Source organism: Chelonus insularis, unplaced genomic scaffold (genome assembly GCF_013357705.1).
Source record: "Chelonus insularis isolate UGA/USDA-ARS -01 unplaced genomic scaffold, ASM1335770v1 contig_146_pilon, whole genome shotgun sequence".
In the NCBI taxonomy this organism is placed as follows: domain Eukaryota; kingdom Metazoa; phylum Arthropoda; class Insecta; order Hymenoptera; family Braconidae; genus Chelonus; species Chelonus insularis.
In genome coordinates, this window is record NW_023276387.1 from 1,172,990 (window position 1) to 1,187,123 (window position 14,134).

Below are 14,134 nucleotides of genomic sequence, written 5' to 3' on the forward strand. Positions count from 1 at the left end.
AAAAAAAATAAAATGAATGAAATTGTTTACGTTTTGTTTTTATGTTGTGTTTTATTATTATTATTTTTTTTTATTTACGAGAGATGATACTTTGAAACGCATTTTCGTTGGGATTTCAAGAAAATACGAGATATTTCATACGCGGTATTGTGCTCTTGGCTTTGAAATTCACAAGGATATTCCATGTTCCAAAGAGTCTCCTACCATTCCACCTGTGTGTTAAAGAACAAAAATGAAAGCAAAAGAGAGTTCAAAAGGCTTGTAAAAGGTTTTATACTATGATACAGTATATGTCAAAAGTTATTTAGTAGGAAAATTCATTTTCTTTACAAAGTATTTCAGAAAAAAACAAAAAAAATTATTTATTTATCTGATTACATATCTATCATAATTTTATTAATTTCCTTTTTTCGTTTCTTTTACAGAACATGGACGTCGCAAAAGCTGCAGAGAGACTTTTAAAATTAGCAGTGAGTACAATTTTTAATTTTATTATTTATTATCATAAATTTATAAGTAGGTTATTTATTTATTTAAGTAAATATCTTCACTTAGTACAACAACAATCACAACATTGGTAATCGAAGGTGTTTTAGAAAATTCGATGGTGAATTTTTTTTAATGATTTATTCTCGATTTTTATTGTTATACAACGACAAAATAGCTGCTAGAACAGAGAAATATTCTATTCCGTTGACAAACCACTGGAATTAATGAATATTAATGAAAATTAAATCAATAAATGATTATTAAATGATGCGGAAAAATTTTCATACTTACATTTTTATAACATCGAAGTGAAATAATAAAAAATCGACATCCAGTGATTTTCATTGGTTTATGAGATCTGTTAATCAGTACAATAAACATTTTTTTAATCTCATTATTTTTGTAATTGTACCATGGTAAATTGTACAATGCATTCCCTACATTTTCACTCTGAAAAAAAATTTATTTATCAATTTTAGAAATTTCTTTTTCTTTTCAATTAAAAAAAAAAAAAACCTACCTTTTCTAGAATTTCATTGCAGCTCCAACAGTAGGCGAAAAAAATAGGCATTATTGATGAAATATAAGCAACGTGATGAATGACAGAAAAAACATGTCCATTTTGGTAATGCTAAATTATGAAATAAATTAAAAAATAAATTCCATCATTTATTTTTTATCATATTTAATAATTAATCTTTACCTTTATAAGTCCATAACTATTAAAACAAAAGCTGATTGTTCCTATTATTAAATGTAGAAACATGATGCCATTCAATACATTATCTATTAATTTAATACAACTATAATTAAAGGAGTAATTTTATTAATGATAGTATTCAGTATAAAGGCCATTGAATTTAATGGAGTAATAAGATAAAAGTAAGTTCTATTATATTAATTTAAAATAATTATATCAAATGATGATTTTAAAAATTCTTTCCTTCACTTACTCAATCAATTTATTGTGTTTATCAACAATACATTTGATGCAACAACAATTAATGTCTATTTGTTTGCTGTTCGGTATTTGATTATTAAATATTCCTGATTTCTGATGATTTATTTCCCCTCGGAATTTTTTTATTGTCTCAATTAGCACGTCTATTTGGCCAGAAAAATGATGTATGAACAGCAACACGTAGGAATCAATAGTCGCGCAGATAAATACATTTGTGATTAAACATAATATTTGAAAGAAAAATATCATCTCGAAATATGGTGAATGGTCCCATGAAAATGGATACCATGCATCAAAAATTAGACATGCTTCCTCGGAAATGATGTTCTTAACAAGAGGTTGTACAAACCAAGCTAGAAAAAAATTATTAAATAATAAAGGTTTGAAGAAAAAATATTTGAGATATGGAAAGTAGGACGGAGTAAAAATTTAGCCCAATTTTTTGTGATTATAATAAAATTATTGTCGTTCTACACTAGTGTAGTTTGTCTTACTTTTCTACACTAGTGTAGTTTAACGTTATTTTCTACACTAGTGTAGTTTGTCTTACTTTTCTTCACTAGTGTAGTTTGTCTTACTTTTCTACACTAGTGTAGTTTGTCTTACTTTCCAATACTTGCACCCATCATAGCTTTCTGCACGCCGCTGGCCCTCTTACGGCAACAATTATAATTATTATACATGTTTTCTCTAGTAGTAAGGTGATTGTATTTTAATTAGACCCTAAAGTGCGAATTCTTGGGAATTTATTTGAATGCAAGAGTAGAAAAATATTTTTTACCTATTTCTCCAGAGTGCAATATAAAAAATATTACAAACGTTGTTCTACAAGTTTTTATGGCACATTTTTGCATGAACTGTTGACTACTTGGAGTGAGATATTTAAAATGCTGCCAGGTTTCATTCATCTGGTAAAGTATTTCCCTCAAAATGGACTCTTTATATTTGAATAAAAATTGCTGTGCCAAACTGTGAACGTAAATTGAAGCTACAAATATTGAATATATTTTCTTGTCATAATTGTCACTTTGTATTAAACAACCACTAACAGATGACAAAGCTGTGATGGTCGATATAACAAAACAGATGGAAAATTTTAGTTGACCATTTTTATTGTAATATGGCCAGTAACCAATTAATTTTAAACATCTCTCCAAAAATTTTAATTCATCATGAAATGATTTTATCTCTGATGCTTTTTTCATTTTTTACCACAATTCTTATCACTCAAATAATTTTTTGAGTGAATCAGAAATAATTTTCAATACGGCAAATTCTTTTTATATAACACACTTGAATTCTAACCTTAAAAAAAATTTTTAACTATCCCTCTAACAATTAAACTTCATTCGACTCTTACTCTTATTCAATTAAAACATAAAACTATCACCTTATTTATTTTTTAATTAAAAAATTTCCTGTTTCTGTTTGTTTACATATCCCTGGATGACAAGACATTAAATAAAAGACATAAAGAATTAATTAAAACATTGTCCCCATGTTTATATTAAATACTTCCGGTTTCAATGTCACGAAATTATTCTTCCCCTTTGAAAAATTTATGTCAGTCAACGTTGTAGAATTATTCAGATTCAGATCGCTATTTATTTTTTGGATTTGAACTGTATAGTATGATACATTATTATACTATTATTTTTCATTTAATAACCAATCAGGTCATTGGATTTCTTTCAACATGGCGGCCTTTATTTATCTTATCATCTTTTTTTTTCATCTAAAGAGTAGATTGTCACGGAAATAATCATAACCTCACCATTTAATTCGATTTGATTGGCTGTTTTAAGTAATGGCGGGAAAAAGATTTAATTTGAATTTAAATTTTTATGAGAATAAATAAAAAAGCGGATTGCTGACTACTATTTTTATAAATATTAATAAATATTTTTAAAAACCAAGGGAAACATTATAAAAACATACATGAATTTAATTTTTATTGTCATATCATAAAAGAGATATAAAGGAAACTACTAAAATATGTATGAAGAGTAGACAAATACGTAAAATACAAATACTTTTCGACATTCGTTATAAAATAAATTCCGGATCGATATGGGGTAAAGGAAAATATGTACATAAAAGGAGTAAGGCAAATGAAATAAAAAATTTTAAATGAAATAAAATAAAAAAAAAACAAAATAACAGTATAAATATAAATACGAGGATAGAAGAGACAAACAAAGTCAGTTGACTGGCTAGAAAGAATTTAGAAAAGCTTCGGGCAGTTTGCGGACGTCAAAGGACACTCAGGGGTATATTTCACGTGACTTAGACTCTGATGCTTTGTGGCCATTTGTGACGCGTCACAAACAACCCTTGGCACGGCCACAAGTATCTTGTCTTGGTGGCTGGTCGAGGGTTCATAAAGAGACATGGAAGAAACGATGAAGAAGAAAAAAAAAGATAAATTAAAAAGGAGTCTGATTATTTTCACAAAGAAGTGTTGAGTGTTGAAAAAAAAAAGACTGATTTGAACTTGTTAAGTCAAATATTCATCAGAGATTTATGTTTGAACTTTAAATTAAGTTGGAAAGGTTGTCTTGCCAAACATTATTTTTAGCACATTTTAATTTTCATGTTGATAAGTTAATGTCCAATTGTTGAGTGTTTGTTGAAGAGAAAAGAAATAAAATCACTGTACTAACTGTTATGTATACTTGAAATGGAGTGTAATAATTTTGCTTAACGTAACATAAAAGCTGGCAATTGAAATGAAACAACTTCCAAATTCTTAGCATGAACTAGATAAACGGAAACGTCTTACCAACTCTTTAGCTTTCTGCTTCTTCGAACTTGTTTATTTCCTTTTATATCTCTCGGGCTTTTTTTTTATTACTCTACCGGGATCAAAGGATTCAACTTGAAATTGCGACCACGCCCGAGAATATTGTGCGGGTCAAATGGGTCACTTGGGACTCCAATAAGAATATAGAGACGAGGAGCAAAAGTGACAGTCTATTGTTGAAAATGTGATATCAAATACCGTTGAACTCGATACAATAACAAAATATGCAAACTATCAAGAAATAAATTGCTTTGACACTTTTAAAGAGACTGAAATATCAACGATAATATGTTAATAAACATCAAATTTAAAACTCTAAAAATATTTAGAGAATTAAGAAGTTGAGGTGATTAGAAAAATTACTGCTATATATTTCCTAAGACTAATATCAAAATTAAAGAAACAAAACATTTAAATAATCGTCTGTAAATATTTGTAACATTTTTGTTTTTGTTCGTGACTAATTAGTTAATAAGTTATTCAATTATCAAGTTGAAAAACAGATGGTAATGTAGGTTTCTTCTTGATTGATCATATGTCATTGGTCAATTTTGTATATGTATGGAATTGAAGTAAAGCGCCCTCTTTTTAAATTCATAAAATCACAGACATTGATGCTGTGTTAGTTTGTACAAGATTGCATGTATAACCTCTCAAAAATTTTAATAAAAATGGTGCTACTTACTGGCTTATCTTTTACCTACTTATTAAAGTGTCACCTGGGTACTGCATCTCTTTTATTGCGGTATTTCTAGGCCTAATCCGTATAATTAAGTGACTTATTCTCAAAGACAATAATCATTATTACATTTAAACCTATTACAGATCATTCTTTAACATTTAATTTCCTGTGCTCACGAAAATCCAGCAGTTTATTATCTAAAATAAAGTGACTTCTTAACCTATAAATTTAAAACCGTTTAATAATGCATTATTTTCAGATCCCTAATCACTTGATGTGGCTGTGTTTCTTCTATCTGGTGTTTCACTCGTGCTTTAACTTGATAGGAGAACTTTTACACTTTGCTGACAGAAACTTTTATGGTGATTGGTGGAATGCAAACAACATCGACACATTCTGGAGAACGTGGAACATGGCTGTACACCGTTGGGCTGTAAGGTAACTTAAATATTCCTGATAACAATCGTTGAAACCTCTAGCACACCCCATTCAATTTCCTTTATCCTCATTCGATATTCCCATTGTAGTCCAAAGTGGATAGGGAGTTTCTCCTTGCTATCTTCTCTTTCTCTCTGTACCTCATTTTCTCATTCTGAGGATCTCGGATGTAATCTCTACAGTGATGAAGTTTTGCTACAAAGACCTCGAGAATGTAGGAAAAGAGACAGAGTACGTAAAGTAAAGGATGTAGAAATTCCCTGTCGACGAATCTTTGATCGAAACCGTTTTTCACTAAATTTCATCAACATCTTCTATTGCTTCGATAGAGCTTAATTAAAGTCTCCTCTTTTTTTAACTAACTTGATCAATCAAATTTATTACTTAACCATTTTACTCATATTGAGGATGTGCGCAAGTTCTTAGCATTTTTTTTTTCTATAAAAGAAAATTTATCCAAAAAAAAACATAGGGTTTGTTTTACTTAATGATATTGACTAAAGCTTGCGAGAATTTTTGGCCCTCTGGTGAGCAACGAATAAATTCCAAATCAATACTGTAAACACTTTAAGCGTCTATTCATTAAACACTAAAATTTTCTTTCAATAGTATAAAATAGTTTTGAGACTTAGACTTTAACTAGACCTTACAACAGCGACATCTACAGTTGGCGTCACTGAAGCTTTCTCAGTTTTGTATAAAAAAGTATAGGGAAATCGCATGTATAACCTTTAAAAAACTTCCAGCACATTTTTATTGTTTCACATATATTAGCACGTAATATAGATCCATAAAAATAGTGACATTTTCTCGTTTAATATTAATGATTCATCAATAAAACCCCATCAAAATGGTGGCATAATTTTTTTATCGACCGTCGATATAAAATTTTGATGTGAAAGTTAGATGAAGTAAGGCTATAAAAAGGAAACGAGATCATCAGTTATCTCGTTATTAGAATAATAATATAACACTTTAGATGAAAAGGAAAAAATATATCATCGTTTTCAAAAAAATCTTGAAATATATAAAACGCTAAAGACCAAGAAAATTAGTTCTTACACATACCGCATCTTTAACTCTGTTTACAATTTTATCTTCTACATTTTTCCTCGTTTTCTACGATTCCTTTTGACCTTTTTTTCTGCTTCCTTTTATTTCTGACTAGAAATCTTTGCAATAGCTGCTTTATAAGATCCAAGTGCTAAGCAGTTTTAAGTGCAGAAATGCTATGTATATCGTCTTTTTCCATTATAAACCATCAAGACGAAGGAAGGAAAGAAGGAAGACTCTATAACATTTCACAAACTAACCACAACTTTCTCGTTTAACTTAAGAAGGCTTTATTTCTTTTTTTTTTATCACATTTGGTCTCTTTACTATTTCCACATTTCGCCCTTTTTCATCCTCATTTTGACTTCATGGACTTGTGCCAGTTGCAGACTGAGATTCTTTTCGAGTGATAAAAGACGTTTTAAGAGAGTAAAGTGTGAATAAAACGAATATTTAATACATATACGACTCTTATATATACATATAAATCAATACATAGAAAACTTTTCCAAGATTATTTATCACTAAATTTAAATAATAGAAGCAGAATTGATAAACCTATCAATTAATCACCTATTATGGTTATAGCTATTCCTATAGCTATGATTCATTGATCTATACATCTAATCATTTTTAATCAACTGAAATTATCAAAGAGTTAGTGACACATAAGCTACGAATGTAGTTCAAATCTGTACATATAAATCAAATCAAGGGTTACTTACATTCAATGTTTAATTAAAAATTTATTATCTTAATTAATTTAAGAACAAGTTTTCAAACATTTGCTAGTGCTGCCTAGCGGAACATTAGTTGAGGACGCCACCACTAGGCGTCGTTCCTTTTCTGCAAGTGAATGAATGACGATAATATTAATATTTGTTTATTATCTATTGACTTGCGGAAAAGAAATGACACCTAGCGGTGGCGTCCTCAACTAATGTTCCACTGGGTGGCACAAGCGAATGTTTATAAGCTTGTTACTTCTCTAGAAGTAAAACTGTCTGTTAATTGACATCGCTAATTTTTTTTAGACACCTCTACATACCAATCGTTGAGATGGGCTATTCGAGGACAGTAGCAAGTGTTACAGTATTTTTTTTCAGCGCATTTTTCCATGAGTACCTTGTTAGCATTCCTCTCCAAACATTCAAAATTTGGGCCTTCATGGGAATGATGTCTCAGGTAAAATAGGATTCAAGTGATTTATTGATGAATGAATAACAACAAAGACGAGTGACAGAATGGTTTATTTGGTTATAGATACCATTGTCAATCATCAGCAAACGTGTAGAGAATAGATTTGGTGCAAGGTGGGGCAACATAGTCGTCTGGTCGAGCTTGATAATCGGTCAGCCCCTCTGTATCATGGTCTATTATCATGACTATGTTGTCACACATTTCGGCGAGACACTCCTGGAAGATCACTCTGTTGTTTGAGGGCTGACATTCATAATATTATCGATAGTATCAACTGTTATAATTTACGTCGCATTGTAATCCTTTCGTTATCATCACTAGAATTATTATCTTCATTCCTTATTTGAATGATGTAAATAATTTGTATATTAATAAATGTTATGGCATTGCCAATTGTGTTATTGTGATGATAATAAAAGGATTAAATTTTACATTTAATAAAATAATTACATAGAAGGTAATGTAAATGGTTTGGCGTTGATTAAATCAATAGTTAATATCAAATATCAACTAATTGATTGAAATTGGAATGATTACTTCACTCCAACTGGTATGTACATAAAAATATTCGTGAACGTCTTTTAATTCTTACTTTTGCTCACGAATTAAATCTTCCTGTTACAAGAAAGTTGTTATACATTTTATTAAAAAATTGTTGGAATATATTAGAAGCAATGTACATTATTGTAAATTTATTTTTGTACATTTTCCAAAATAAATTTATAAAATACTTCAAATCCACAAAATGATGTAATAATTTTTTCATCATTTTAAAATTTAATATTATCCTACACATCTACAAAAAAAGTGAGATTTTAATTAATATTAAAAACGCTAGAAGTAAAGGACATATAGAGTTAAATTTATCTTTAAGAGCTATTTTAAATTTTCAATGATCATTTAATGTAAGGTACTTACAATATTAATAACTCATTACTTAAATTTATAAGTAATAGATTTGAATCTAACGAAACAAAAATGTTTGATTCCCGTGAGCAATGTGTTTGCCATACCGGTCATTCCTATTGGCTTAAACAAAATTCGATATATCCATGGAATTCCTTAATTCATAAAATATAAAATTACATAGATGTATTATTTAATAAATTAATAGAAATGTTGAAATAATTACTAATTAATTAGAAGATACTACAATTTGCACAGGATGATCCTTCCAGAAAAAATACACTGATGGAGTTGGAGATGGAGACCCTAGACCTTCCAGGTACGCGTTGAATGCTCCACCACTTAAGCTATCTCACACTCGTGTCAATTCTCCTATCTATCGTACCTACACTTGTCTTAGCGTCTTCCCACTTCCACGAAATGCCAGATCCATGCGCCCCCTAGTCCCTCTTGCGGCAGTAAATTAAAGATTCATCAATTCATTGTTTTTTATGAATTGTTTTCTATCTTTTTCGTATCCTAAAACACTTCCAAAGACGTTAGAAAAAACTTTATGCATTCTTTAAATACTTTAGAAGATTCTAATATTTTTAAAAAGAATATTTAAGTCATGAGCATTGAAATAAAAAACAATTTCCAACCAAGACATCTAATTAACGACGTTACGCTTATCGGACAACTAAAAGTGTTGGTAGATTCTTTCTTACAACGTTGCCAATGTTAAACTCGACTTCATTCGAGGGAATTCGGACTCTTTGTGTAACTTAAGCCGTGATATCGCATTTTATGAGCTACCTAAGGTATCCAACATATGACGACAACTATTGATAACTATAATTAATCAACGCCATGTTGACATTAGTTTCAGCGAAATGGCAGTTTTGCCAGTCAATTTAAAGTTTAAATAAAGAAAACCACATAAATAATTTAAATATTACTTGGCATACACTCCATTAACTTTGGCAAAATTTATTACTCAATTTTCTAACAACTCTGAAATCCACCAACGCTTCCTATGATACCAAAAGAAAAAAAGTAAAGCCTGTGGCATCAGTTAGTACAGGCTTTAGTCTTCATTCTCCTTTAAAACTCGCTGTAAAGTTGATATTCTATCTGGAAGTTAGTAAAACAGCATCACAACCAAAGTAATATTGGTGTAGACGTTTGAACAGGAGAACGTTCTCTCCTACGCCAGTCCCTCGACTGCGACATGGTCATGCCAGCTTTCCTTCATCTCTCAATGCTCTCTCCAAGCCGGCTATACCCCCTTCCCCAGGACGCTTGCGTGATTCATCCGACACGGCTGATACTCTAGGAGAACGGGGGTAGGGGAGTCATTGCCTGCCTATAAGGGCGGTTGCTCCGTAACGCCTCTGCAGTAAGTGCCGCGACGCCTGATGTGCTTGGTGTCTATAGTTTGCTATTCTCAGTGACTTCCACACGAGGCTCGTGCTTTATTCATTTCATCTTCAAGTGGACATTTGATTGTATTGTTATACTCAACTATTACTTCCTACTCTGGTGGTCTTCAAGTGATTTTGGTGCTGCTGTTCTGGATATCAGGTAAGTTTTTTATTATTTCATAGCCAAGTTTGGTGATTGGGTAAGCTTCTAAAAAGCAGAATGTTTATTAATTTTTTTTTAATGCATGATAGCTTTAGTGAAGCACGTCTTTAAAAAATAGTGGTGAAATGACAAAAATAAATTGATGCTTTCCAAGATGTTGAATTCCAAGGTTTTATTTGAATAGTCTAAATGATTTGATCAAGTAATTAATTTTAAAGTCTGATAGACAGAGATTTGATGTAGACTTATTGAAGTAAGATTTAAAAGTGAGGTTAAAAATGATAAAGTTCATTCATCAAATTAATGATGGAGTTTTGAATACAAGCTTTTAATAGAGATGTAGGTTTTAAGTAGGGTTTAAACTTAAACAGGTGAATGACTATACAGTGCCTTCCAAAAGTTTATTGAAATAAAAACTGTGTTGTTTATGTCGAATGAAAAGATACTATTAACGAAAGTCTGTTTAAAAATTTGTACAAATGCTCTTCTCATTGACCTCTACAAGAATTTGTGATAAAAAATTAAACACCTCTGTGTTATTATATAAATCACAATGTGATTAATAATAATCATTAATAATTAATGAATTTAAAAGCAAAAAGATTAAAGTGTATATTTTTTTTTAAATTGGACAATTGGAAAACTAAGTGAAACATAACGTTAATTATTCTACATCAGTGGAGATCAATTGGAACATGAATCCCTGCTGTAATTTGTTACATTCGTATAATAACAGATGAACAAGAAGATGAGAGAGAAAGAGAAAAGTTTCAAATCCATCTGGTGGAAATCACACAGATATGTATCCGCTTATTGTGGGATTACAAACGGTAACATACAATAATCCGGATCTTGTAATGTAACCCAAAAGAATGAACAGAAATGGTTATGAGTTTTATTATTATTTTTTTATTCTTCTTGATAATTTTTTCTCAACATCAGGATAAAATAAAAAAATAGTCAATGAACTATTGTGCTGTACCTGTTTATAAACATTTCTAAAAGTTTTTAGAAAAACCGTACATTCCTGGTTGTGTACTAATAACAAATTTCTTTGCACGGAGAGAATTTTTTCACTAAATGTAAGTGCAAAAAGTAACAAGTCCACGTTTCGAAATTTATAAGTAAAAATATTTCTGTTCAACAGTGAATTTTGGGTTGTTGTAAGTAAACTTGAGACTTAAAAGGTGTCTTAGTAAAAGAATTACTTACGACAACTCAAAATTCACTGTTGAACAGAAATATTTTTACTTCTACAATTGTCTCTGTATAGAAGAATATGTACAGCTAAATAACTCTCTTAAATGAACAAGTTGGATGCATTTATGATAATAAAAGAAAACTGTTAAGCTGCTGCTGATGATGGTGATAAAAAGAATGTTGACAAAATAGATAATTAATTAAATAAAACTTGGGCTGGGTAGTATGATTTTTTTCAATCACTTGGAGCAGTAAAACTGTCAACATTTCATGTTTTCAGTGTTGATGTGTTTGAAGTGGTGAACAGACAATGTATACACAGAAACCGCTATCTCATGCTTGTTGAATATTGCAACATTTAAACATTTATTATTGAATAGCATGCACAGGCTGTTAGATTATCAAAACTCTTGACCTATTCAATTTTCATATGTAATATTTTCATTTGGATCCAATTGTGTCCAACCCAAAAGAATTATTTATGTTTGTGTTTGGTACTGGTAAAACCATTTGTGTCTTTGTATCATGTTAAATGCTTGCAAATACTAATGAAACCTGTTGTATTTATAGCGGTGTACATGCGTGCATAGTTCAAGGCCCACAGCTAAAGTTTTAGGGCTGAGTCCGACCACAAACTTCCTTAGTATCTCACTCGACACCTATAGTGTTACATCCTCGGGCTAGAAATTCACGACACCGGAGCATTGTTATTATCCATTGCACAAGCAAAAATTCATTGACTACACTGATGAAAGGATTTTATTTTGTAATTATGTGATGTTCAATAAAATTAATTGTAAGAATATATTTGAACAAAACAACTGGGGGAAAAGTGGTGATTGATTAGATAATATTGTTTTTAGGGATGAAGACAATTTTTTTTGGTTAAAAGTAGCTATCAGGTCTTATAGAGGACTTAATTTCCGATCTCTAGAGTCTCTAATAAGTCTAGAATAAAATTCATAAACTTATTAAGAAAAATTTTTGTTCTCATTCTATCTGTAATTAATTTATCTAAAAATCATACTGCTACTAGACTACTGAGGTATTTTAATAGATAGAAGGTTTATGTTTGATTTTTTTTTTAACTTTATGTTATGTCAAAAAATATATACCACCGTCAGAAAGTTTGAAAGCACCTGTAATATCCAGTGTGTTCTAAATTTATAAATATTTAGATTTGAAAAGATGCTTCCAAACTTTCTGACGGTGGTATATATTTTTATTAATATAAAGAAAAAAAATTCAAAAAATTATCCTCTAAAAATGAATGGAGATAAAAAAATATCTGTTATAATAAACATTTGTTTTATCAATAATAAAATGCCTCAAATTCAGTGAATGACAATGAATTTTTTATTTACTTAAAAAAAAAAAAGAGTATTTTACTGTGAAATAAAATTTTCTGTATGTAAAATAATTAATTGGCTAAATGCTGTCTACATTTAGAGCCAATAAAAAACTTATCATCTTTGGCGTTAAACAGATAGAAAAAAAAAAAGAATTATACTTTTAATACTTTGACATATCGACTATCGATAAATCGATTAATCATTTTTAACGAAATTCTTTTGCGTGAAAAAAAGGGTCAATTATCGTATAAATGAATAAAAAGTGAGTGAGAAAAAAATCTTTTTTCTTTACATTTTTATTGAAAATTTCTTGCTTGAATTAATGGCCACTGAGTTTGAATAAAGTGATTTGTGGCTCTGTATACAGAATATCCTATAGCGACTTTCAAAAGAAACCGCTTTGCCATCCTTTATTGGGAGTGAAGCTATTGAAAATGAATTTTCGTTCAAAGAAATCAAGTAAGGCAGTAGATGAATTGAAAAAGAAAGTACATATATTTGGCGCATACACAGTTAATGTGAGAAAGGTGTACATAATAAATATTATTATTATTATTATTATATAAAAGGGTCACACGCGTTAAAAAAAATTAATTGAATAAAAAAAAACTACATACAAAAATTTCAAAGAGGTTTTGATCAGTTCTTTTCAATAGCTAGATACTTAAATGCCATCATACCAACTGATACCTCTATTCAGCACCTTTTCAAGGTATCGGCAAAAAAGATAGGTTAAGTCAATACGAAATAAAAGATAGTCGAAATATATTTTTATTCATCTAAAGTAAGTTCCCGAGCTATAAACCATCATACAATGAGATAAAATTTTATATTAAGCCAATTTTTAAGCATATTAGAAGGTTTGGAAATATATGTACGTACGTACAAGCGTACGTACGTATGTCCGATTTTTTTTCGTTTTCGATATCTCGAGAACCACTGAAGATATCGAGTCCGGACTAATTTCATTTGAAAGATAATACGATACATAAGATCTGACAGAAGTTTTTAACAAATTTGGTCCAGCCATTTTTTTTTATAATAAAAAGAATGTGAAATAAGTTGAATGAAAAAGATACTTGAAATATCGTTGACTTATTGAGTGGTTAATATTGCTGGAAACTGAGCTTAATATGAAAAAAATATATTTGAATAATCAAAAAAAAAACCGTAATATTCTCCAGGAAGTTTGAGATAATAATCCTCTTAATAGTTTGATACATTATTGAAAATTGGTATCAGATCCAATTTAAAAAGTCACATAAACTCAATATACTATGATGTGTATATCAAAGCTGATTTCAAAAAGAGAATATTCATTGATAATCATGTTACCAACTTTAAAGTAAATTTACAAAATTTATTCACTGAAAAGTTCCCTATAACAACTAATGTTCTTTGCAATGCAATACAGTAATGTTTAACCTCTAAAATAATATAAAAATTTTGAATAACAAATCATTAATTACCACACTATTTTTATC

General features: G+C 29.7%; 1 protein-coding gene across 1 annotated transcript in view; it reads left to right on the forward strand.

The window, feature by feature from the left end:
* The window catches only part of mdy (midway), a 40,343-nt gene extending 32,256 nt beyond the window's left edge, over positions 1-8,087 (forward strand). The window contains exons 9-13 of the mRNA XM_035077697.1: positions 426-470; positions 5,195-5,373; positions 7,461-7,611; positions 7,690-7,886; positions 8,002-8,087. Coding sequence (XP_034933588.1) covers positions 426-470; positions 5,195-5,373; positions 7,461-7,611; positions 7,690-7,866 — 552 coding nt within the window. The 3' untranslated portion in view covers positions 7,867-7,886; positions 8,002-8,087. The remainder of the gene's footprint in view (positions 1-425; positions 471-5,194; positions 5,374-7,460; positions 7,612-7,689; positions 7,887-8,001) is intronic.
* Positions 8,088-14,134: the final 6,047 nt, after the last annotated feature.